The 26,534-nt window shown below is 48.8% G+C and overlaps 2 protein-coding genes across 7 annotated transcripts in view; one reads left to right on the forward strand and one right to left on the reverse strand.

Moving 5' to 3' along the window:
- Window positions 1–4,295, reverse strand: part of OSBPL11 (oxysterol binding protein like 11) — a 151,797-nt gene extending 147,502 nt beyond the window's left edge. For all 5 annotated transcript variants that reach the window (XR_015055884.1, XR_015055883.1, XM_085872412.1 and 2 more), the window contains exon 1: window positions 4,053–4,295. Coding sequence is in view for 3 of the 5 variants with exons in the window: in XM_085872412.1 (XP_085728538.1) it covers window positions 4,053–4,138 (86 nt within the window). In the remaining 2 variants the exon portion in view is untranslated. The remainder of the gene's footprint in view (window positions 1–4,052) is intronic.
- The window catches only part of LOC147029387 (glycerol-3-phosphate dehydrogenase [NAD(+)], cytoplasmic-like), a 54,288-nt gene continuing 31,853 nt past the window's right edge, over window positions 4,100–26,534 (forward strand). The window contains exons 1-2 of one of the 2 annotated variants that reach the window (XM_085872415.1): window positions 4,100–4,244; window positions 25,971–26,148. In XM_085872415.1, the coding sequence (XP_085728541.1) occupies window positions 4,165–4,244; window positions 25,971–26,148 (258 nt within the window). In that variant the 5' untranslated portion in view covers window positions 4,100–4,164. Of the gene's footprint in view, window positions 4,245–13,133; window positions 13,409–25,970; window positions 26,149–26,534 lie in introns of those variants that run through there. The other variant, XM_085872416.1, reaches the window with a different exon arrangement.

The raw sequence follows: 26,534 nt of genomic DNA on the forward strand, positions 1-26,534 counted from the left end.
CGAGGGTGGAGCTGTCGGAGTGAGCGAGGGTGGAGCTGTCGGAGTGAGCGAGGGTGGAGCTGTCGGAGTGAGCGAGGGTGGAGCTGTCGGAGTGAGCGAGGGTGGAGCTGTCGGAGTGAGCGAGGTGGAGCTGTCGGAGTGAGCGAGGGTGGAGCTGTCGGAGTGAGCGAGGGTGGAGCTGTCGGAGTGAGCGAGGGTGGAGCTGTCGGAGTGAGCGAGGGTGGAGCTGTCGGAGTGAGCGAGGGTGGAGCTGTCGGAGTGAGCGAGGGTGGAGCTGTCGGAGTGAGCGAGGGTGGAGCTGTCGGAGTGAGCGAGGGGGGAGCTGTCGGAGTGAGCGAGGGTGGAGCTGTCGGAGTGAGCGAGGGTGGAGCTGTCGGAGTGAGCGAGGGTGGAGCTGTCGGAGTGAGCGAGGGTGGAGCTGTCGGAGTGAGCGAGGGTGGAGCTGTCGGAGTGAGCGAGGGTGGAGCTGTCGGAGTGAGCGAGGGTGGAGCTGTCGGAGTGAGCGAGGGTGGAGCTGTCGGAGTGAGCGAGGGTGGAGCTGTCGGAGTGAGCGAGGGTGGAGCTGTCGGAGTGAGCGAGGGTGGAGCTGTCGGAGTGAGCGAGGGTGGAGCTGTCGGAGTGAGCGAGGGTGGAGCTGTCGGAGTGAGCGAGGGTGGAGCTGTCGGAGTGAGCGAGGGTGGAGCTGTCGGAGTGAGCGAGGGTGGAGCTGTCGGAGTGAGCGAGGGTGGAGCTGTCGGAGTGAGCGAGGGTGGAGCTGTCGGGTGAGCGAGGGTGGAGCTGTCGGAGTGAGCGAGGGTGGAGCTGTCGGAGTGAGCGAGGGTGGAGCTGTCGGAGTGAGCGAGGGTGGAGCTGTCGGAGTGAGCGAGGGTGGAGCTGTCGGAGTGAGCGAGGGTGGAGCTGTCGGAGTGAGCGAGGGTGGAGCTGTCGGAGTGAGCGAGGGTGGAGCTGTCGGAGTGAGCGAGGGTGGAGCTGTCGGAGTGAGCGAGGGTGGAGCTGTCGGAGTGAGCGAGGGTGGAGCTGTCGGAGTGAGCGAGGGTGGAGCTGTCGGAGTGAGCGAGGGTGGAGCTGTCGGAGTGAGCGAGGGTGGAGCTGTCGGAGTGAGCGAGGGTGGAGCTGTCGGAGTGAGCGAGGGTGGAGCTGTCGGAGTGAGCGAGGGTGGAGCTGTCGGAGTGAGCGAGGGTGGAGCTGTCGGAGTGAGCGAGGGTGGAGCTGTCGGAGTGAGCGAGGTGGAGCTGTCGGAGTGAGCGAGGGTGGAGCTGTCGGAGTGAGCGAGGGTGGAGCTGTCGGAGTGAGCGAGGGTGGAGCTGTCGGAGTGAGCGAGGGTGGAGCTGTCGGAGTGAGCGAGGGTGGAGCTGTCGGAGTGAGCGAGGGTGGAGCTGTCGGAGTGAGCGAGGGTGGAGCTGTCGGAGTGAGCGAGGGTGGAGCTGTCGGAGTGAGCGAGGGTGGAGCTGTCGGAGTGAGCGAGGGTGGAGCTGTCGGAGTGAGCGAGGGTGGAGCTGTCGGAGTGAGCGAGGGTGGAGCTGTCGGAGTGAGCGAGGGTGGAGCTGTCGGAGTGAGCGAGGGTGGGAGCTGTCGGAGTGAGCGAGGGTGGAGCTGTCGGAGTGAGCGAGGTGGAGCTGTCGGAGTGAGCGAGGTGGAGCTGTCGGAGTGAGCGAGGGTGGAGCTGTCGGAGTGAGCGAGGGTGGAGCTGTCGGAGTGAGCGAGGGTGGAGCTGTCGGAGTGAGCGAGGGTGGAGCTGTCGGGAGTGAGCGAGGGTGGAGCTGTCGGAGTGAGCGAGGGTGGAGCTGTCGGAGTGAGCGAGGGTGGAGGTGTCGGAGTGAGGGAGGGTGGAGCTGTCGGAGGGAGCGAGGGGGGAGCTGTCGGGAGTGAGCGAGGGTGGAGCTGTCGGAGTGAGCGAGGGTGGAGCTGTCGGAGTGAGCGAGGGTGGAGCTGTCGGAGTGAGCGAGGGTGGAGCTGTCGGAGTGAGCGAGGGTGGAGCTGTCGGAGTGAGCGAGGGTGGAGCTGTCGGAGTGAGCGAGGGTGGAGCTGTCGGAGTGAGCGAGGTGGAGCTGTCGGAGTGAGCGAGGGTGGAGCTGTCGGAGTGAGCGAGGGTGGAGCTGTCGGAGTGAGCGAGGGTGGAGCTGTCGGAGTGTGGGAGGGTGGAGCTGTCGGAGTGTGGGAGGGTGGAGCTGTCGGAGTGAGAGAGGATGGAGCTGTCGGAGTGAGCGAGGGTGGAGCTGTCGGAGTGAGCGAGGGGTGGAGCTGTCGGAGTGAGCGAGGGTGGAGCTGTCGGAGTGAGCGAGGGTGGAGCTGTCGGAGTGAGCGAGGGTGGAGCTGTCGGAGTGAGCGAGGGTGGAGCTGTCGGAGTGAGCGAGGGTGGAGCTGTCGGAGTGAGCGAGGGTGGAGCTGTCGGAGTGAGCGAGGGTGGAGCTGTCGGAGTGAGCGAGGGTGGAGCTGTGGGAGTGGGCGGGGGTGGAGCTGTCGGAGTGAGCGAGGGGGGAGCTGTCGGAGTGAGCGAGGGTGGAGCTGTCGGAGTGAGCGAGGGTGGAGCTGTCGCGGTGAGCGAGGGTGGAGCTGTCGGAGTGAGCGAGGGTGGAGCTGTCGGAGTGAGCGAGGGTGGAGCTGTCGGAGTGAGCGAGGGTGGAGCTGTCGGAGTGAGCGAGGGTGGAGCTGTCGGAGTGAGCGAGGGTGGAGCTGTCGGAGTGAGCGAGGGTGGAGCTGTCGGAGTGAGCGAGGGTGGAGCTGTCGGGTGAGCGAGGGTGGAGCTGTCGGAGTGAGCGAGGGTGGAGCTGTCGGAGTGAGCGAGGGTGGAGCTGTCGGAGTGAGCGAGGGTGGAGCTGTCGGAGTGAGCGAGGGTGGAGCTGTCGGAGTGAGCGAGGGTGGAGCTGTCGGAGTGAGCGAGGGTGGAGCTGTCGGAGTGAGCGAGGGTGGAGCTGTCGGAGTGAGCGAGGGTGGAGCTGTCGGAGTGAGCGAGGGTGGAGCTGTCGGAGTGAGCGAGGGGGGAGGTGTCGGAGTGAGCGAGGGTGGAGCTGTCGGAGTGAGCGAGGGTGGAGCTGTCGGAGTGAGCGAGGGTGGAGCTGTCGGAGTGAGCGAGGGTGGAGCTGTCGGAGTGAGCGAGGGTGGAGCTGTCGGAGTGAGCGAGGGTGGAGCTGTCGGAGTGAGCGAGGGTGGAGCTGTCGGAGTGAGCGAGGGTGGAGCTGTCGGAGTGAGCGAGGGTGGAGCTGTCGGAGTGAGCGAGGGTGGAGCTGTCGGAGTGAGCGTGGGTGGAGCGGTCGGAGTGAGCGAGGGTGGAGCTGTCGGAGTGAGCGAGGGTGGAGCTGTCGGAGTGAGCGAGGGTGGAGCTGTCGGAGTGAGCGAGGGTGGAGCTGTCGGAGTGAGCGAGGGTGGAGCTGTCGGAGTGAGCGAGGGTGGAGCTGTCGAGTGAGCGAGGGTGGAGCTGTCGGAGTGAGCGAGGGTGGAGCTGTCGGAGTGAGCGAGGGTGGAGCTGTCGGGTGAGCGGGGTGGAGCTGTCGGAGTGAGCGGGGTGGAGCTGTCGGAGTGAGCGGGGTGGAGCTGTCGGAGTGAGCGGGGTGGAGCTGTCGGAGTGAGCGGGGTGGAGCGGTCGGAGGGAGGGGGGGTGGAGCTGTCGGAGTGAGCGGGGGTGGAGCTGTCGGAGTGAGCGGGGTGGAGCTGTCGGAGTGAGCGAGGGTGGAGCTGTCGGAGTGAGCGAGGGTGGAGCTGTCGGAGTGAGTGAGTGAGTGCGGGTGGAGTGGTTGGTCGGAGTGAGTGAGTGAGTGCGGGTGGAGTGGTTGGTCGGAGTGAGTGAGTGAGTGATTGATTGCGGGTGGAGTGGTTGGTCAGAGTGAGTGAGTGAGTGAGCATATATATATATATATATATATATATATATATATATATATATATATATATATATATATATATATATATATAAAAAATGCTGAATAAAGTAATTTCTACAACCACTCGGTCCATCTTTGAAGGACACGAAACGAGAACAAATCACAACCGTAAAAAAATAATCAAACATCTCAACAAACGAATCGTTATTATGAATCACAAAGGTGTCCGATTACCTGCCCTTCCCTGGGTAGTAACTGCTGTGCCTGATTGTCTCCCTCATCGTGTCCGCCGAACCAGGAGACGTTCCCACAACGGACATTTCACCGAACAAAGAAAATCAATTCAATGAAATGGAAACAAATCCCAACTGAAGACGACATGAAGTGTGACGAGACTTTCACAAACAATCGACACCTTCAAACGAGGTGAGTCCGGTGCGCCTCGTGTTCAGGTCCATCGTCCACATATTCACGGAGCTGGAACATTCACAACGATAGAGAGATATCATATAATAATCAGATTTTAAACACAGGGACACTCCCGATAACAAGTGAAGTAATAACTTGGGAATATGAGTCGATGATTTGCCAAGGAAGTTCAATGAAAGCGCGACGAACGACAAACCGTCACATTGCAAAGGGAAGAATGAAAGAGAACGACTTGACTGGCACAACTACAATTACCAGACAACCAACATACCTCACCTGCAGCAGCATTGGAGCTCGCGACCTTTAGACTTCGTCACGAGAAACGAGCCTTTCTCCCCCCACACCGGAAGTCACGTGACTGACAATTAATCACACGGCGATATTTTCTTCCTATTATTAGATCACTTTAACCCTCGTACGATTTCATTGTAATCCTCTTCAATCGTTTTCCTTCTATTCGCAGTCGAATCTTTTTTTTTTCTTTTAGATCTACTATGCTCTATGTAGTCCACAGAAGCTTTCCATTAAGTTTTTTCCCAATGCAGTACAGTGCGGTAGAGTGTACAGTGTTATAACAGGAACGGTAGAAAGAGGGGAAAACAACAGCAGCAGGGACAAAATCGGGTGAGACTTGCATAAATAAAGGATGTTGGGAAGAAAGAAGGTAGAAAGACTTGAAATGGCAAAGGAGGGTTGTGGTTGGGTTAACGGGGGTAGGAAAGATCATGGTTTTTGGATTGGGGATGATCTGAGATGGTGGTGAACGGCTGTCCTGAAGACCTGGAGGGAAGAATGAGATTGAAGAGAAAATGGAAGTCGATTCCACAGGCAGGAAAAAAAGAGGAAAGAATAAGTGGAGGTGATCAGTGATCCTGGATTTAGGTAGTTTGACCAGAAGGGGGTTGATGGTGGACCGTATGTGCATGAAAAAACCGAGGAAGTGGAAGATGGGGGCAAAGTACAGAAAGAGCAGAGGGTGCAAGACCATAAAGGACATGGAAGAAGACAGAAAGACCACCGACTTGTCTGCGATGGCGCAGTGATGGAACCATGTTCTCGACTTCATCGTGGGAGATTCCAATGATTTTGAAGATCTTGCTTTCCACGGCGTCAAGCTGCGCAAGGTGTGAGGCAGGGGAGCCAGCCCAGAGGGGAGAGCAGTACTCCATCAAGCTGCGGATGAAGGCCTTGTAGGTGGATACGAGTTCAGGTGTGCCAAGGAAAGGACTTTTTACGATGGAGGATTCCCAGTCAGCAGGTGGCTTTGGAGGCCAACTTTGAAATGTGGTTTGCCCAATAAAGTTCATGGCTGATAGTGAGACCCAGGAGTTGGAATGAGTGAAACTTCCCCAAGAGGATTGTTGAGAAAGTAGACAAGAGGGTCGACCAGACGGTCCTTTCGGAGAGAGGTCGTGAGGTCGTGAGAGCGTGAGCTTTGTCAGGACTGAAATACAAATTCCAATAATTTTTCCAGCTTGTCTTTCTATCAAGGACTGAAGAAACGGAAGAATCTGCAGCCTGCTGCCTATCTGAAAGATGAGTGATGTCACGACAGATGGTGATGTCATCAGTAAATAGATAGGATTTTCCAGACAGTCAGGGATGATGTTGATGATGCCAGTACGTTTCCTGGTAATAAGTCATTTCCAGCTCAAAACAGCTTCACATCAACCGACATGTTCACATCGAAGTTGTATTTCAATATGAAAGTCACTTTCTCATTTACAATCAGGTCTTGTCCTCATTTTTGTCCTCCAATCAGACAGGAAATTAGTCGGCGTGGGTGAGGGAGCAGGAAAGTGCAGTTGATGTAGTGTATCTAGACTTTCAGAAGGCAATTGATAAGGTACCCCATGCGAGGTTGTTAGCGAAGGTGAGGGCTTGTGGAGTGGCTGGTCAGGTCAGGAAGTTGCTTGGATTGGAAACTGCCTTAATTATAGGAAGCAAAGAGTGGTATGAGTCAGAGGATGTTTGGTGAGGAGGAAATCTGACTGGGAGAATGTAAGTCATGGGAGAATGCAAGTTATGGGAGAATGTAAGTCATGGGAGAATGTAAGTCATGGGAGATTGTCTGGCTGGGAGAATGTAAGTCATGGGAGATTGTCTGGCTGGGAGAATGTAAGTCATGGGAGATTGTCTGGCTGGGAGAATGTAAGTCATGGGAGATTGTCTGACTGAGAGAATGTAAGTCATTGGAGATTGTCTGGCTGGGAGAATGTAAGTCATGGGAGATTGTCTGGCTGGGAGAATCTAAGTCATGGGAGATTGTCTGGGTGGGAGAATGTAAGTCATGGGAGATTTTCTGGTTGGGCGAATGTAAGTCATGGGAGATTGTCTGGCTGGGCGAATGTAAGTCATGGGAGATTGTCTGGCTGGGAGAATGTAAGTCATGGGAGATTGTCTGGTTGGGCGAATGTAAGTCATGGGAGATTGTCTGGCTGGGAAAATGTAAGTCATGGGAGATTGTCTGGCTGGGAGAATGTAAGTCATGGGAGATTGTCTGGCTGGGAGAATGTAAGTCATGGGAGATTGTCTGGCTGGGAGAATGTAAGTCATGGGAGATTGTCTGGCTGGGAGAATGTAAGTCATGGGAGATTGTCTGGCTGGGAGAATGTAAGTCATGGGAGATTGTCTGGCTGGGAGAATGTAAGTCATGGGAGATTGTCTGGCTGGGAGAATGTAAGTCATGGGAGAATGTAAGTCATGGGAGATTGTCTGGCTGGGAGAATGTAAGTCATGGGAGATTGTCTGGCTGGGAGAATGTAAGTCATGGGAGATTGTCTGGCTGGGAGAATGTAAGTCATGGGAGATTGTCTGGCTGGGAGAATGTAAGTCATGGGAGATTGTCTGGCTGGGAGAATCTAAGTCATGGGAGAATGTAAGTCATGGGAGATTGTCTGGCTGGGAGAATGTAAGTCATGGGAGATTGTCTGGCTGGGAGAATGTAAGTCATGGGAGATTGTCTGGCTGGGAAAATGTAAGTCATGGGAGATTGTCTGGCTGGGAGAATGTAAGTCATGGGAGAATGTAAGTCATGGGAGAATGTAAGTCATGGGAGATTGTCTGGCTGGGAGAACGTAAGTCATGGGAGATTGTCTGGCTGGGAGAATGTAAGTCATGGGAGATTGTCTGGCTGGGAGATTGTCTGGCTGGGTGAATGTAAGTCATGGGAGATTGTCTGGCTGGGAGAATGTAAGTCATGGGAGAATGTAAGTCATGGGAGATTGTCTGGCTGGGAGAATGTAAGTCATGGGAGATTGTCTGGCTGGGAGAATGTAAGTCATGGGAGATTGTCTGGCTGGGAAAATGTAAGTCATGGGAGATTGTCTGGCTGGGAGAATGTAAGTCATGGGAGAATGTAAGTCATGGGAGATTGTCTGGCTAGGAGAATGTAAGTCATGGGAGATTGTCTGGCTGAGAGAATGTAAGTCATTGGAGATTGTCTGGCTGGGAGAATGTAAGTCATGGGAGATTGTCTGGCTGGGAGAATCTAAGTCATGGGAGATTGTCTGGCTGGGAGAATCTAAGTCATGGGAGAATGTAAGTCATGGGAGATTGTCTGGCTAGGAGAATGTAAGTCATGGGAGATTGTCTGGCTGAGAGAATGTAAGTCATTGGAGATTGTCTGGCTGGGAGAATGTAAGTCATGGGAGATTGTCTGGCTGGGAGAATGTAAGTCATGGGAGATTGTCTGGGTGGGAGAATGTAAGTCATGGGAGATTGTCTGGCTGGGACAATGTAAGTCATGGGAGATTGTCTGGCTGGGAGAATGTAAGTCATGGGAGATTGTCTGGCTGGGAGAATGTAAGTCATGGGAGATTGTCTGGCTGGGAGAATGTAAGTCATGGGAGATTGTCTGGGTGGGAGAATGTAAGTCATGGGAGATTGTCTGGCTGGGACAATGTAAGTCATGGGAGATTGTCTGGGTGGGAGAATGTAAGTCATGGGAGATTGTCTGGCTGGGACAATGTAAGTCATGGGAGATTGTCTGGCTGGGAGAATGTAAGTCATGGGAGATTGTCTGGCTGGGAGAATGTAAGTCATGGGAGATTGTCTGGCTGGGAGAATGTAAGTCATGGGAGAATGTAAGTCATGGGAGATTGTCTGGCTGGGAGAATGTAAGTCATGGGAGATTGTCTGGTTGGGCGAATGTAAGTCATGGGAGATTGTCTGGCTGGGAAAATGTAAGTCATGGGAGATTGTCTGGCTGGGAGAATGTAAGTCATGGGAGATTGTCTGGCTGGGAGAATGTAAGTCATGGGAGATTGTCTGGCTGGGAGAATGTAAGTCATGGGAGATTGTCTGGCTGGGAGAATGTAAGTCATGGGAGATTGTCTGGCTGGGAGAATGTAAGTCATGGGAGATTGTCTGGCTGGGAGAATGTAAGTCATGGGAGAATGTAAGTCATGGGAGATTGTCTGGCTGGGAGAATGTAAGTCATGGGAGATTGTCTGGCTGGGAGAATGTAAGTCATGGGAGATTGTCTGGCTGGGAGAATGTAAGTCATGGGAGAATGTAAGTCATGGGAGATTGTCTGGCTAGGAGAATGTAAGTCATGGGAGATTGTCTGACTGGGAGAATGTAAGTCATGGGAGAATGCAAGTTATGGGAGAATGTACGTCATGGGAGAATGTAAGTCATGGGAGATTGTCTGGCTGGGAGAATGTAAGTCATGGGAGATTGTCTGGCTGGGAGAATGTAAGTCATGGGAGATTGTCTGGCTGGGAGAATGTAAGTCATGGGAGATTGTCTGGCTGGGAGAATGTAAGTCATGGGAGATTGTCTGGCTGGGAGAATCTAAGTCATGGGAGAATGTAAGTCATGGGAGATTGTCTGGCTGGGAGAATGTAAGTCATGGGAGATTGTCTGGCTGGGAGAATGTAAGTCATGGGAGATTGTCTGGCTGGGAAAATGTAAGTCATGGGAGATTGTCTGGCTGGGAGAATGTAAGTCATGGGAGAATGTAAGTCATGGGAGAATGTAAGTCATGGGAGATTGTCTGGCTGGGAGAACGTAAGTCATGGGAGATTGTCTGGCTGGGAGAATGTAAGTCATGGGAGATTGTCTGGCTGGGAGATTGTCTGGCTGGGTGAATGTAAGTCATGGGAGATTGTCTGGCTGAGAGAATGTAAGTCATTGGAGATTGTCTGGCTGGGAGAATGTAAGTCATGGGAGATTGTCTGACTGAGAGAATGTAAGTCATTGGAGATTGTCTGGCTGGGAGAATGTAAGTCATGGGAGATTGTCTGGCTGGGAGAATCTAAGTCATGGGAGATTGTCTGGGTGGGAGAATGTAAGTCATGGGAGATTTTCTGGCTGGGCGAATGTAAGTCATGGGAGATTGTCTGGCTGGGCGAATGTAAGTCATGGGAGATTGTCTGGCTGGGAGAATGTAAGTCATGGGAGATTGTCTGGTTGGGCGAATGTAAGTCATGGGAGATTGTCTGGCTGGGAAAATGTAAGTCATGGGAGATTGTCTGGCTGGGAGAATGTAAGTCATGGGAGATTGTCTGGCTGGGAGAATGTAAGTCATGGGAGATTGTCTGGCTGGGAGAATGTAAGTCATGGGAGATTGTCTGGCTGGGCGAATGTAAGTCATGGGAGATTGTCTGGCTGGGAGAATGTAAGTCATGGGAGATTGTCTGGCTGGGAGAATGTAAGTCATGGGAGAATGTAAGTCATGGGAGATTGTCTGGCTGGGAGAATGTAAGTCATGGGAGATTGTCTGGCTGGGAGAATGTAAGTCATGGGAGATTGTCTGGCTGGGAAAATGTAAGTCATGGGAGATTGTCTGGCTGGGAGAATGTAAGTCATGGGAGAATGTAAGTCATGGGAGATTGTCTGGCTAGGAGAATGTAAGTCATGGGAGATTGTCTGGCTGGGAGAATGTAAGTCATGGGAGATTGTCTGGCTGGGAGAATGTAAGTCATGAGAGATTGTCTGGCTGGGAGAATATAAGTCATGGGAGATTGTCTGGCTGAGAGAATGTAAGTCATTGGAGATTGTCTGGCTGGGAGAATGTAAGTCATGGGAGATTGTCTGGCTGAGAGAATGTAAGTCATTGGAGATTGTCTGGCTGGGAGAATGTAAATCATGGGAGATTGTCTGGCTGGGAGAATCTAAGTCATGGGAGATTGTCTGGGTGGGAGAATGTAAGTCATGGGAGATTTTCTGGTTGGGCGAATGTAAGTCATGGGAGATTGTCTGGCTGGGCGAATGTAAGTCATGGGAGATTGTCTGGCTGGGAGAATGTAAGTCATGGGAGATTGTCTGGTTGGGCGAATGTAAGTCATGGGAGATTGTCTGGCTGGGAAAATGTAAGTCATGGGAGATTGTCTGGCTGGGAGAATGTAAGTCATGGGAGATTGTCTGGCTGGGAGAATATAAGTCATGGGAGATTGTCTGTTTGGGAGAATGTAAGTCATGGGAGATTGTCTGGGTGGGCGAATGCAAGTCATGGGAGATTGTCTGGCTGGGAGAATGTAAGTCATGGGAGATTGTCTGGGTGGGAGAATGTAAGTCATGGGAGATTGTCTGGCTGGGACAATGTAAGTCATGGGAGATTGTCTGGCTGGGAGAATGTAAGTCATGGGAGATTGTCTGGCTGGGAGAATGTAAGTCATGGGAGATTGTCTGGTTGGGAGAATGTAACTCATGGGAGAATGTAAGTCATGGGAGATTGTCTGGCTGGGAGAATGTAAGTCATGGGAGATTGTCTGGTTGGGAGATTGTAAGTCATGGGAGAATGTAAGTCATGGGAGATTGTCTGGCTGGGTGAATGTAAGTCATGGGAGATTGTCTGGCTGGGAGAATGTAAGTCATGGGAGATTGTCTGGCTGGGAGAATGTAAGTCATGGGAGATTGTCTGTCTGGGTGAATGTAAGTCATGGGAGATTGTCTGGCTGGGTGAATGTAAGTCATAGGAGATTGTCTGGTTGGGCGAATGTAAGTCATGGGAGAATGTAAGTCATGGGAGATTGTCTGGGTGAATGTAAGTCATGGGAGATTGTCTGGCTGGGAGAATGTAAGTCATGGGAGATTGTCTGGCTGGGTGAATGTAAGTCATGGGAGATTGTCTGGTTGGGAGAATGTAACTCATGGGAGATTGTCTGGCTGGGTGAATGTTGGTCATGGGAGATTGTCTGGCTGGGAGAATGTAAGTCATGGGAGATTGTCTGTCTGGGTGAATGTAAGTCATGGGAGATTGTCTGGCTGGGTGAATGTAAGTCATAGGAGATTGTCTGGTTGGGCGAATGTAAGTCATGGGAGAATGTAAGTCATGGGAGATTGTCTGGGTGAATGTAAGTCATGGGAGATTGTTTGGTTGGGCGAATGTAAGTCATGGGAGATTGTCTGGTTGGGCGAATGTAAGTCATGGGAGATTGTCTGGTTGGGCGAATGTAAGTCATGGGAGATTGTCTGGCTGGGTGAATGTAAGTCATGGGAGATTGTTTGGTTGGGCGAATGTAAGTCATGGGAAAATGTAAGTCATGGGAGATTGTCTGGTTGGGAGGACGTAAGTCATGAGGTACATACTTTGTAATGCGTTTCACGGACAATATGAGTAAGAAGAGACGAGGCCGGAGACAACCGTGTACTTCTTTGTCCCACAGTGGTTCCAACTGAGTAGTGTTCGGCAGATGGCGCTCAAGCATATATCAAACACCTGGCTGTGCAGATAAGAACACTTACCTGAGGGATCAGTTCGAGAATGATAATTTAAAAATCACATTAACAATTTGGATAATGGGGTTTGGAGTCAGCTTTCTAAATAGGGAGGTAGGGAGGGGGGGTGACGGGTTTGGGAGGGGGAAGGGACGAGGGTTGGGGGGATTGGGAGGGGGTAGGGACTTGGGGGGTGGCGATTTGGGAGGGGGTAGGGAGGAGGGTTGGGAGTTTGGGAGGGGTAGGGACGTGGGGGGTGGCGGTTTTGGAGGGGTAGGCCGTAGCGGGGTGGGGGTTTGGGAGGGGGAGTTGGGTTGGGGGTAGGGATTGTGCAGGCTTCATGGGCCCGATGGCCTCCTCCTGCGTTCTAGTTCCTTGTAACCCCTTGTAATAATAATAGGGAATACATCACGCATGGGACAGTGTGAGAGTGTGCCACACAGTGGAGGAATCTGCGGCCTGGGGGCTAATAACATGTGCACATGACAGGGGGTAAGGCGGTAAGCAGACAGCACTGCGCCAGGCGGATCGACGTGAAGCCAACACACTTTTGGGTTGTCTTCGTATTAGGGGATTCATTATAAATCAAGAGGTTTCGTGTTAACACAATAAAGGGATTTATTGACGCCTCTCCTGGAACATTGTGTGAAGATTTTGTCACCACATCCGAGAAAGGACATATTATTATATACCTCAACGTATTAGAGATAGAGGAGTATCAGGGTATTGACAAGACATGTCGGTATTGACTATTGAGGTTGTGTGTTGATGGCTGATGGTCTCTCGTGTTGGTGTAAGTGGTGTAACACGGGCATGATGGGCCGAATGGCCTCCTACACCAACGTTCTTTGCTTATTGTTGCGTATGAACACCAATTGAAAAAAAAAAAAACATCAACCTTTCTACCTCGAACGTTTATTAGTTCTAGTTTCGTCTCGCGATCACTCGTTTTCACTTTTTCTCGATGCCATTGATTAATTCTACTGCATGTTATTGCGGCCATGACGGTGTGGATCGCAATAGAGCCTTCAAAATTCGGTCGACGCCTTTGCGCTCCTTGAATTACACAAAGTGTATTTATTCCCCGTTTAATGTCTACCTTTGGAATACATAAATTATCGGGACTATTATAACCGCTGTTATAAGGAAAAACCGAGAAGGCGTTGGCCAACGTGTTGTCATGACAACCGAAGGTCACGGTTGCGTGGCGATTTCAAGTCGTATCAAAAAAAGAAGAGGAAGAAGATTATTATTAAAAAAAATATATCATCGTTGCAGAATGAAGGAAAATTAAATAACGAAAACGACATTTGCAGTGACGTAGCTTGTTGACTCCTCCCAGTGTGATTCCGAGTCGGAGAACGTGGTGGTGCTGAGGAGCGGCTGATTCGGTCGTTGGGGTTGTAGTGGAGACTGAGTCGGTAGTCGTGTGTGTACTGTTGGTTTAGTATCATGTCTGGCCGTAAAAAGATCGCCATTCTTGGATCGGGAAATTGGTGAGTTGGAGACATTCGACACATTTCCATCGAAGTCGATGAAGTAAACGATTATTTTTTTTTAATTTGACGGACGATGTTTAAGATAATTATCGGGCGTTTGCTCCCCCTCATGTCGGATCGAGTTTTCAAAACTTTTACTTCACATGAATGTGACGTCTGAGTCACGGCTTGTGCGGACAAAACATCCAAGCTGGTTTCCTATCCGTGTATATATATATATATATATATATATATATATATATATATATATATATATATATATATATATATATATATATATATATATATATATAATATTGTTGGGGGTCGGGTGCGAGGACGACCGCTGGATGGAGCAGTAGAGCCGTCTCCCACCGAACACCGAAATTGAAGGTCGTCAACCCAGATAACTCCGGGGTCGACGGGTCCCTTAGCGGACCGTGGTTGCCAATATTTTGACGGCGTGAGGTCGGGTCCACTTGTCTAATTCCAATTTACCTAAGTACTCATGCCATCCAACTACCGGGGAAACCACACCCTCGGCCGGCTCTGTCCGAACCGAGTCGCGTGTACCGACTCGGGTCCGGCGTAACCGAGTGGGAGTTACCAGAGCCGCGCCGGTCCCAATGACGACTTGCGGCACGAACGGCCTCACTACTTCTCAAGCCCGCACTGTGCTGGGTCAATGGTAGAAACAACAGGCAACGAACTGGAACATTTAACAGGGGTTTATTTACAATAGGGAGGGGAGACACAGAGCAGACTTGATCACGAATATGATATGCAATGTACAGTGAGCGAAAAGCACTGAACAATTCTAATTAACAGACTGGTGACACACACACACACACACACACACACACACACACACACACACACACACACACACACACAATGGATCCCGTCGGGTCTTTATTGGACCCTTCAGGAGGGAAGGCGAGCTGAGGGTAAGAGTTCGGTCGGGCACCTTTCCGCCTAGTGCGGTCTGGTCGAGACGAGCTGGTTCGGGGGGGGGGGCACTCAAACCCACACCTTCGTCACCGCATCAAGCACCAGGAATCGGGAATGACGCAACAGACGCCAGTAAGCGAGAACAGACCAGACGAGACGAGCACTTGCAGGCAAGATGAGAACGGACAAGGCGACGAGGCTTCTTCTTCTTGGCTATTGGGCACACTCCTGGACAGGTCGCCACTCCTATTATTCATTCCTCGAGTGAGATGGGAGGGGTCTGTCCTGAGGTAATCTTTGCCTTGATTGGATAGGGTTTCGTGGGGTGATGTGCTGGCCATCCGTGATTGGACAGGGGGGGGACCCCCTCCTTTCCTGCGGAGTCAGAGCTCCGAGGTGAGGAAAGCTCCGCTCACGTCTGTGGTCGAACGCACGTGGGCAATGGCGTCGATGGTGCAAAGAAGTGAAGGGAATTGATGTATAAAACGAACGAGAAAATAACTCGCAGCGCACACATGAAATTCCCGTTAGATACAGGGGATGGTTTCTAACTACATATTCTAACTACACAGGGGATACACATATACTTAATGAAATAACTTAACTTTGGGACTGCTGACTGTCTGTGTGCAGGAGGCTTCCAAATCCGTAACAATATATATACATATATAAACGTCTGTGGAAATTTGCAGAACACCATAAAGGTCCTTAGTTCAGTTAGCTCGATAAGTCTGTGTTCAGTTAGATTTCCCCACAGTTGTTTTATGGGAATTATTCGTATCACAAGGCTGTGATCCTTTGAGATAGCCGTTTTTCTTTACTATCGTTATTTTGGACCAACAACCACGATCACCTCAAACCACAACAACCACGATCTCCTCAAACCGCAACAACCACGATCGCCTCAAGCCGCAACAACCACGATCGCCTCAAACCGCAACAACCACGATCACCTCAAACCGCAACAACCACGATTTCCTCAAACCGCAACAACCACAATCACCTAACCACCTTCCCCGCAACACCAACTGCCGATCCCTTTCTCCACAAACCACATCACAACCCTCTCCGCTCATGTAAACCGTCTCTACGAAGCGAAAGAAACCAGAGGAGTTCCGATGGTGCGCGGATTTTCCCGCCTGATTCTCCCACCTTGTTGTTCCCACCTGTTTTCCCCGCGCTTTGGTGTGGGGCAAGGGCGATGCGGGTCAAAGGTCATGTGAAGGAGGGGCCTGATTTTGGGGGAATGAATCTCCCTGAACATGTGCCAAGAATGATTCTCTCGGCCCCCGCGAGGCGCGTGGGGAGGAGGGCGAGAGGGCACGCCCCTTTTCTGGAAGCTTCCCGCAGGAGCTGGAAGGGGGGGGCGGAGCAATAAACGGGGAGGAGCGAGGCGTTGGAACTGGGGGATATAAGGGCGCGCAGGACACCAAGTCAAGAGTTGAGTTGTTGGGGGCTTTTTGTCGTCGTCGAGGTGGTGCCTTCTCTTTGGGCGCACCAAGTTGTGTGCGGTGGTCTGGGTCGAGGCACGAAGGACGTGGATGGAGGCGCCGCTTTGCAGCTCTGCCACGCAGCCTGCGCACCCGGGAGGAGAGCGCCGGAGAGAGCTCGCCCACCATCGCACCACGAGGGTGCAGGTAACCTGCAACGGTCTCGTGGGGTCCGTTCGGTCATCCAGGCTCCACGCCATAAAGGTCTACGGACCCTGTCTGGCGCCCTCGTCTTTGAGGGTGGCCTTTTCCTTTCTTTTTGAATGAATGTTGGTGGCGCCGTGTCCTGTAAGTAAAAACTGTTGAGTGACTAGATAATTGCTGATAGACGGTCGTAGTGCTTTCACCTTGCTCGTGTCTTTGTCCCTGTCCCGTGCATGATTGTTTGCCTGTATACGTGTTTTTGAATACCTGCATTGATTGCATAGCTGTACATACGTGTATAATAAATGGGCTCGTCGAAATGTAACCCGTTCGTCGTGTCTTTTTTTTTCCCCCATTGGAACGCCATATTGCATCTCGGAATATTAGTTGGGTTTTAAATACCCGTTAAATAAAATCGGATCCGGCGAGGTCGGGCGATAATACCCGCTCGGTTATCGCTGCAGAATGGAACGGACTGCTTGAGCGGTTCGTGTCCAAGCCGACCTGCGTCGAGGTACGGTCTCCCGGTTGGCTACCCGTGCAGGTACTTAGGTATATCGATATTCGCCAATTGACCCTATTTTGCGCGGGTAGAAAATTGGCTAGGCCGTGGTGGGGTTGAAGACCCACCCGTGACAGGGTTCCGGAAGGTCACGACTGAATTGTCCGTCCGGTGGGTGAGCGGCTACTATTAGTGAGAAGCGGTCGTTCGCACGCCGGTGGGCGCGAATTCGTAACAATATAATATATCCGTAGTGGGCTTCACTTCCCAGAGATTGTTTCATTGACACTACCATTATAGTATCAAAAAAACGATTTCCTCATTGGTTTTGTTCTAAACTTTATTCAAGGTCGTACAAATCCATCCCTCCACTACATACGCAACAAAATTCTGCATCATCATCATCATCATCATCATCATCATCATCATCATCATCATCATCATCATCATCATCAACGCACCAAAGGAGTTTTCAAATAACCTATGTCCCCTTAAATTGTTACAAAATCCTACCCCCCCCCCGGCCCCCCTATACCCTCAAAAAAAGGTTGCCATGGATACATCAAATTGTCCATTTCATTAAGATTAAAACTGACAATCTTGATCAAAGCTCAGCTCTATCAGATGAAAAGTGACAATTTTTCAAATGAAATTTGATGATTTCAGGAGTTTGACCTTGAGTTGACCTTTTGACCTCAAAAATAGTTGTTTTCCCTATTCAGTGAGCAAATATCCAAATTCTGTTCAACTTTCGGTCAATTGGATGTGAAATGATTTTCGATGTCTGGCCTCAAGATGACCTTTGACTTCAAGCAATGGGCTTCTCAGTTGTGACTACCTCTACAGCTTGGTAAAGTTTCATTATGATCAGTTTAGAATTGTGACCTGTCTACGATTGACAGACAGACGGGATAACAAAGTTGACCGACCAATATACTGTACTTGCAAATCTTCCATTTTGCAAGAAATAAAGTTTGTGGTATTCCTTACTATTGTGATGATCATTGATCACAAATCCTGTACCCTTGTGGCTTGAACCCTTGTTTTTCTTTCTTTCTTTTTTCCACAAGAGTCTCATGGAAGAGCAAGGTTCAATTGACAGTTGGGTGGTGGGGCAACAATTGGGCATGACCAGCAAGGGCATAAAGGAAGAGCCAGAAGTGGAGAAACAACGAAACCCACAAGGAAGAGGGTTGACTTGGGAAGGATTCATGGGTGTAATAAAGATCCTGTGTCAGGATGGGGGATGACACGAGGTAAACAGTGCACTCACTGCCTGCTTGCAGCCCTGAAGTTGATTGAGGAATAACGGCCTCTGGAAAGTGGTTCCACAGATGGAAGGAGTGATGAGCAAAGGGATTCATGTGAACAGTCAGCATGGATTATGGAAATTTAACCAGAGATGGTTCCTCAACGAAGGTATGCATCCTGCAGTTTATTGAGGGCTGAGGACTGAGAGAGTAGAGAAAGCAATATTGAAGAAGAGTCTGTAGAAAAATCAAACTGCTTACGATGTGAAAGCAACAGGCATTGTGCCTTTTCCTCGTCGCAGGAGACTCCAATCGTGTTCAGAGCTTTAGATTCCACAGTATCCAGGAGGGACGAATGTGATACTGGGGCTCCAACCCATAGTGGAGAGCAGTACTCCATTGAACTATGGACAAAGACCTTGTAGACTGTGAGTGGTTCTGATTTTTCCAAGGAAAGAATTGGATCTATGGAGGATGCTCGGTCTGCGGGTGGCTTTTGAGGCCAGCTTTGCTATGTGGTCGGCCGAGTAGAGGTTATGGCTGATGGTGAGGCTGAGAAGTTCAAGAGACTGGATATCTTCCAGTGGTTGACCAAAACATTTTTTTTACAGGTAGGTGAGTTTGCTGATCCTTCCAGAATGACAGGGACGACGTTAAGATTTTCCAGGATTGAAGGACATGTTCCATTTATTATACCAGTATGTAATCAATTCCAGATCAGCATAGTGCTGCAGTTGCAGTCTGCTTCAGAGAATGAAGGGGGTATAGTACTGTATGACAAAATGTCCAGTCATCTGCAAAAATGGAGAGGGTTTTCCAGACCATTGGAGAGGTCATTTATGTAGACCAGTGCGTGCCCGTAGGTGCAAACAAAACAAAACAAAAAAAAACTTTCAAACTGCATGCCAGAAATAGCCACACAGGCTGTTCCTTCGCTCTCACGTGCCCGAGGTCGACCTTGCCGTGGTTGCAGCAAAATCCTCTTCTCTCCTCGGTCCACACAAAAGCATCACAATGTGAGCATTTAGTGCATTGAAATAATGAGGTCCTGCTCAACGCGTGCCTGTACTCAACATGAAGTTGCTCTCGGAAGAAATCTGCATCATCGTATCGAGCAAGGTTGCGATTCTCACGGTGAGCCTGCTCTAGTCTCGCAAGGTGTACGTCCTGATGGCGCAGGGCATCCCTTACTTGCCGGTCTTCTCGCTGGTGAGGGATTTCTTCTGCACGACGTCTTGCCTCGCGTCCAGTGTTGTCTGCCAAGCGAGCAGTTCGTTCTTCATCCGTTTCAGCTGCACGACACCTTGTCACGCGCGTAGCGTCGCGTGTCAAGCGAGCAGCTCGTTCTTCATCCGTTTCCTCTGCACGGCGCCTTGCCTCACGTCCAGTGTTGTCTGCCAAGCAAGCAGTTCGTTCTTCATCCGTTTCTGCTGCACGACGCCTTGCCTCACGTTCAATGTTGTCTGCCAAGCGAGCAGTTCGTTATTCATCCGTTTCAGCTGCACGATGCCTTGCCTCACGTTCAGTGTTGTCTGCCAAGCGAGCAGTTCGTTCTTCATCCATTTCAGCTGCACGACACCTTGTCACGTGCGTAGCATCGCGTGTCAAGCGAGCAGCTCGTTCTTCATCCGTTTCTTCTGCACGGCGCCTTGCCTTGCGTCCAGTGTTGTCTGCCAAGCAAGCAGTTCGTTCTTCATCCGTTTCTTCTGAACGATGCCTTGCTTCGCGTCCAGTGTTGTCTGCCAAGCGAGCAGTTCGTTCTTCATCTGTTTCAGCTGCGCGATGCCTTGCCTCACGTTCAGTGTTGTCTGCAAAGCGAGCAGTTCGTTCTTCATCCGTTTGAGTTGCACGATGCCTTGTCATGCGCGTTGCGTCGCGTGTCAAGTGAGCAGCTCGTGCTTCGTTGGATTCCATTGCACGTGCATGATGCGCAGCTTCGTTCCTTCACTGTCGTAAATGACGATTGGATTGGGGGCATTGTGTTTAAGAAAGTACAGAAATCGAGAAAGAAAGAATACAGTAAGTCGATAAATCAAGAAAAAAGTCGAGAAAGAATACAGTAATCGTCACTGACTGGATTGGGGTATTGGGTTTAAGAAAATCGAGAAAGAATACAGTAGTCCTCACTGTCCGGAAGTTCACATATGGCAGTTACGATTATTCGCAATTTAGTTTTAATGGCCAATTATTCAATTTGCGCCAACGTATTTTGCCTTTTCCCAATGTCATTGCAAGGAAAAACAAAAAGAGAAGAGGAAAGAGGAGAAAAAAAAAACGTGCAAAAATAATTTACTTCCTGCTTCGGAGCATACCAGCACTCTGATGTTACCCAAATTTATGCCCCGTCTAATATGAAAACGATCATAACTTGGGGCATTGTGTTTATGTATAAATGCGCATGAGAAATCGAGAAATTATTAGAATACACGAAAAAAAAAAACGTGCAAAAAATAATTTACTTCCTGCTTCGGAGCATACCAGCTAACTCTGATGTTTCCGAAATTTATGCACCGTCTAATATGAAAACGATCATAACTTGGGGCATTGTGTTTATGTATAAATGTGCATAAGAAATCTAGAAATTATTAGAATACATGAAGTCATCATTATCCGGAAGCCCGTACGTTGTAACCCGTAATGGGGAATGCAGTTGAGCTTCCCTTCCCCATCGGCCACGCCCACGCAACAACGTGTCTTGTCATTGGTTTGGTAATTAAATGGCCATAACTTGGGAACCGCTTGTCCGATTAATATCAAACCTTGAAAAGGCACATCCTCAGGTCCCCAGCAATATACCTGGCAAGTTTCAATTAGATCGGACCAGTGGTTGTTGAGAAACAGCGGTCACACACACACATACACACATACACACATACACACACACACATTGCTGGAATTATAGATAGATTAGGGACAAGAGTGGGCTCGATACACTGCCTTGGAGAGGGGAGGAGAGGGCTCCATTGCCAGCAACATGTGGACTGCATGAGTGAAGGAAGTCAGACACAGGTCCAGCAATGATGGGGATGGGGGGGGGGGCTTAAGTGCCACAGGCAGAAACTTGTCAAGCGAAACAAGATGCCAGACTGAGTGGAATGCCTGAGGTATATCTGAGGAGACTCACCTGACCATGATTGAGGTTTTGAGTCTCCAACCATTGCTGAGAGGGGAGTAGAAGCCTGTCCAGGGTTGAGTGACTGGGGCTGAATCCAAACTGATGGTTGGAGATCAGACTGCATTAAAACAGGAAAGGTTTGACATCAGGAGCAATAAGGGATTCCATGGATTTGCTTGTAATTGGTGGGGAATTCACTGGTCTGTAGTTGATGGAATCTGATTTTGTGTGCTTCTTGTATGTTGAACTTAACTTATTTTAGGTACGTAGTTTTAACATGACCAACCTCACAGATATTTATTTATTACATTGTTACGTCACAGGATCATGGTGAGGTTGTCCATTTATTGAGTCACCAAGGTAACAATGGGGAGGAGGGTGAGGTCAACAGTGGCGCAATGTAGGAGAGGATTGGGGGGGGCTCAAGCCCCTCCCTCCACCTCGGTGTGTGTGTGTGTGTGTGTGTGTGTGTGTGTGTGTCCGTCCGTGCTTGTGTGTGTGTCCGTCCGTGCTTGTATCCAGGATATTAATTTATTTATCATTTGAGCTTTTCTCATGAAATTTTCAACAAACTTTTATTTTATGAGAATATGGAGAAGTAAATTGATAATCGCACTCAATCCGACACCTTTATTTTTGTTCTGTTGTATTTTCTGTACCTCTGCTGCTTGCCAGGTAATCTGGGCCCCCTCCGAAGGAATATTCTCCTTGAGTTAGTGGTTGGGGAGAATAGAATGTCTCTTGAGAAGAGGAAATAGACAAGGGAGAGTGAGTATTGGACTGTGAGAGGTGCTCTGAGAGAAGGAAAGGGAAGTTTGGTGGGAGATGAGATTGAGTGAAGTGGGGGAGCAGCATCTGTTGTGGTCATCTGTATGGGTAGAGAGGGTGGAGGTAGGGTGTTGAAAATCCATGTGTAATATGTAGTTTGCTCCTTATGCAATTCCTTTTTTTTCTTTGTGGGTAACAGACAGCCATTGTGTAGCAAAATGAAGGCTTTGCTTGTGCAGAGAATAATGATTTAAAAACTGCTGTTCACCACAAAACTTAGCGTGCTCAAATAAGAATAATTTTTCTGTTTCCTTTGCTTTTTAGATGTGAAATGTTAACTTGGAGAATTAGTTTGTTTAAGTTGTAGACGTTGCACGTTGATTTGATGCCTTTAAATAGTTTGTATTGATGTTCCGCTGGTGTTTGCGAGATCAATGTAAACTTCTTGGATGGCCAAAGTAATTCTTCACTCGTTCAGTCGTGGTGGTGGTCCTACGTAGTCTTTGGGTGATCGACCGCACTCTGAATATCAAAACGACAGTCTCCACGAGGTCAAGGTACATTCTGAGGTTGAGCTGATCGGATGGCTTGTAAATAATGTTCACTTTTTCTAATGGCTTTGTTTTTTCGTCTTCCAAGGCTATCAGTCGTATGTGAATTCCCTGTTTTTTTGTCTCGTGAATACTTTCCTTCCCATTCTCATCCTTCTCGAATGAGGCAAGGAAATTGGTCATCTTGGAAATCGGGTATATTTAGAGATTGCTATGGAATCTGAACAGGTGGGTAAAATAGGTAAAGACTGTGATGAATGTTTTTTGGTTGAGATGGGTTTTCCAGTTCTGCTGTTTGAAATCCTTTATTTTTTTTTGAATTTTTTTTGTTTTTTTACTTGCGAAATCTAAAGATTTCGTAAGTATATTGATCACTTCCGTCCTCTGTTTGTGTGTTTGTGTGTGTGTTTGTGTGTTTGTTTGTAGACACGATAACTCGAGAAGGGAAGAAGCTACCAATGTCAAATTACACCACGTGATTCAGGAGGGTGATGGCTAGCGCTGATTAGATTTTGGGCAAAATCGGTCAAAGGTCAACGTCACAGTGAGGTCAAACATCCAAAACATGATAACTCAAGAACGGAATAAGCTACCAATGTCAAATTACACCACGTGGTTCAGGAGGGTGATGGCTTGCGCTGCTTAGATTTTGGTCAAAATCGGTCAAAGGTCAAGGTCACAGTGAGGTCAAACATTCGATTTTTGATGGTTTGGTACAGAATCATCGTAGAAAATTCTGGTTTGCGTCGCTACCTTCTCTAGAGACAGCTTTTATTAGACAAGGTCAGAGGTCAAGTTGACGATTTCGTAAGTACCAGTCTATGACTGCTTGTTTATTCAATGGTCTACATTGGTGTCCATTTGCAACATGCATAATCTTGTGTGTGTGTGTGATTTACAATAACGCGCAGCAGCATGTTTTAACCACATCAGATGCTGTCTTGTCACCATGTGGAATTTTCCACGTCTTTTGGGTTTGGTGTGCAAATTGACTTGCATAGGCGCATCTTTGTGCACCGGGACAGGAATAATGATAGTTTAGGGGTGTGTGTATGTGGCTTGTTGTTTTTTGCAGAGTTCTACTGGAGCGTTCTAATGTGGAGTGCGACGCACAAAAATAATCGTCATGATCTCTGGAGTCGATTAGCTGAATTAACTACAAAGAACCCGGAAAATTTGCCATGCTTTAAATGCACACCGTGTTTCGGTGTTTCGAGCTGGTCCTTTCCACGGCTTGGCATTCTAATTGCAAAATAACAAAAAGAATCATGACATCATAATAAAGCATATATTAATTAATACTAATAATATTAACAACAATCACAATGGTCGTATCATTTGGCAATAATAATAACGAATATACAATCCCCATGCTGGCCCCAAGCACATCTGCGCTTGCTGAAAGGCAAGCTGATGCTCGAGCACTACAGTAGGCAGGTATGCTTCAAGGTTGTGAAGACCAATGAAAATGTGGTCCAATGGACCAACGGGGCCCACTAGTGAGCAAAGTATTTGACAATGGATCCGAGGGTTTGTTTATTTAATTTCCGCGTCAAGCATGTAATCATAATGCCAGTTATTCAACACACGTAGGTCACAGCATGCACCAGTAGGTCACAGCATGCACCACCGCGGGTCTTGGTGCTGACAAATCTGTTACCTCCGTCACCGAAGGTGAACAGCCAGGTTATATTTTCACCCGTGTTTGTCTGTCTGTCTCTCTATAGGGTCCAAAATTTGACTCCTGTTTGTCTGTCTGTTTATGTGTCTGTGAGTAGGGTATCTCAAAAGGTTATGGGTGGATTCAGATGAAACTTGGTGGACAGGTTGGGTGTGTGACTAGGTCGAATTGATGAGAATTTTGGTGAAGATCCGCATTCAGATCCGAATACTAGAATTTTAAAAGAGATTCTTCACCATTGAGAGATGAGCCCAAAAACTATATATAGCACGATATTTCAAAAAGTTATGGATGGATTCAGACGAAACTAGGATGAGTTGGGTAGGTGAGAAAAACAATCCGACTTAGATTTGGTTAGGGTCCGGATGTAGATCCAGTGTATTGATGGCACAAAAAACGTAAACTCTTCTGCCTGGCGTAGGTATGCGCTCTACGGATTGCCGTTCTAGTTTATATGTTTTGTTTGAGGTTGATACTTCATTTGGGACCCAAGAATCACTCGAGTTTTCTATTGTTATTGTTGTTGCTATTTAACCCAGCCATGTTTCAGGCACTGCTGTGGGACATTGGTTCAGTGTGGTCGATAGGGTACCAGAGGCCTATCTTCGCATTTCGACATTGTAAAGCTCGTCACCGCAGGAATTTGGAATTTGATCAGTGAGCTTGCGACAATCACATAATCTTTGCGAATGATACGTCAGGTACTTGGAAGTCTACCAGCAACAATGCCTGCAGACAGCTCGGCAACACATTGGTGTAAAACCTTGCGTGCGCATTTATAAAACACCAGAATAAGAGTTATAATCAGACCTAGAATCAAATGACTTATTGAAGGCAAGTGCACTACCTCTGCACCATCTAGTCAGACAGGTTTGAGTTCAGAGACCACCTTACCCTGTGCAGTCTTGTGAAAAAGGACATGGGAAGGGTCTTTCAAACTCTTGCTTTGAGTTTTGCACTATACAAAGAGTACGAGACACCGCCATATTTGTATGACTATTGAATCTCACAGTTACTCTGCCCTTTAGGTGTGAGACAGCAGAACTATTTTATCCCATGCACTGCTAACGGCAAGGTTTCTTAAAGTGACAAGAAGGTGATTTGTGTTCGACCGTGTTCAAGTATACAAGTCAAACAAATGTTTTAAAGATTATAGGAAAAAACAACATTTTTTTCTTTTGGAAGTAAACCACAGTTTATTCACCGTCTTTTACAGCACCTTATTTAACACGCTAAATTCGTTATTCATACCTGTTGTTTGTGTCCTTTATGACATCCCTAAAGCCAGTAAGTTTCCTGTTTGGTACGATTTTTCAATTTTGCTTGACTGCCAGACAAGTAGACAGAGTAAAAAAAAAAAACCTTGCTCTGTGCGCAGATGTGATCAAGACGAGATTCTGTACACGTTGCCAAATTCAGAACTAAAATATTGCTAAACTCCAGGTTCGTGTTCTACGGTGTTCAAAATAGACGATTCAATTGCAATTAAGTACTTCCTTAATCATAGACTGATGTCTGCAGAGACAAAGATAGACAGTGAGCCAATTCCTTAACCTCGTTTTTCGCTTCACGTGTGTGTAGGTTAATGAGGCAATATGAAACAAGCTTTGTGTTTGGCAATCCATTGCATGACTTCTTCTCGTAAGTTGGGCTGGCAGGATGGCCTAGAGGTAGGGCACACTCTGCTCTACGTTGTTTAGTCTGTGTTCGAATCGCAGTCCATCTATAAACTGTCATCCTGATTTTTTTCACACGTGCAGAGATTCATCAATGTGTGTGTGTGTGTGTGTGTGTGTGTGTGTGTGTGTGTGTGTGTGTGTGTGTGTGTGTGTGTGTGTGTGTGTGTGTGTGTGTGTGTGTGTGTGTGTGTGTGTGTGTGTGCCGTCCTTCGGATGGACATTAAAGTCGATGTCCCATCTGGTGAAATTCGTTGGTGAACAAATTTCTGATCAAACCTACACGGGGCACTGCGTGAATAGTACAGCCCTGCTTCCCCAAAACTGGCACATCCATGTGGTGCACACAAAATGCCGATGACTGATAAGGTATTGGCGGGGGGGGCGGGGGCGGGGGGGGGAGGCGTTCTGTGTAATTACATTGTGTTTTTTTTCCATTTTCTTCTCGCCAGGGGCTCTGCAATTGCCAAGATAATTGGAAATAATGTGGCACAGTCGACGAAGTTTGCAGAACCGATCAATATGTGGGTGTTTGAAGAGATGTTCCAAGGACGAAAACTCACTGAGATTATAAACACCGAGCATGAGAATGTCAAATATCTTCCAGGACACAAGCTTCCCACCAATGTGGTAAGTTATGTTTTTCTCCTCTTGAAATGTAACCACAATTCTTGCTCCCAGCAGTTCATTTCATTCATGAGAGCTGACAAGATGTCCAAGAGCTACGTACACTCACTTCTAAGCTGTCTCAGCTGTGTTTGAATCCCGAGCTAACTATAAATTGTCATCCTGGTGTTTTGCAGGCAGGGTGATTCATCAATGTGTGCCGTCCTTCGGATGGACGTTAAACTGGCATCCCGTCTGCTGGCATTAGGTGGTGGATGTTAAAGATCCCACAGTGTCCTTTTGCGAAGAGTTGGTGAGTTATCGCTGGCACCATGAACAAATTACAAATTCCTGCCATAACCAGAAAAAGGGGCATTGCATCAGTGGCCCCCCCCCCCAAGCCAATGCTA

Source organism: Eptatretus burgeri, chromosome 3, assembly GCF_056783735.1.
Source record: "Eptatretus burgeri isolate ZD-2024b chromosome 3, Ebu_testis_v1, whole genome shotgun sequence".
Lineage (NCBI taxonomy): Eukaryota > Metazoa > Chordata > Myxini > Myxiniformes > Myxinidae > Eptatretus > Eptatretus burgeri.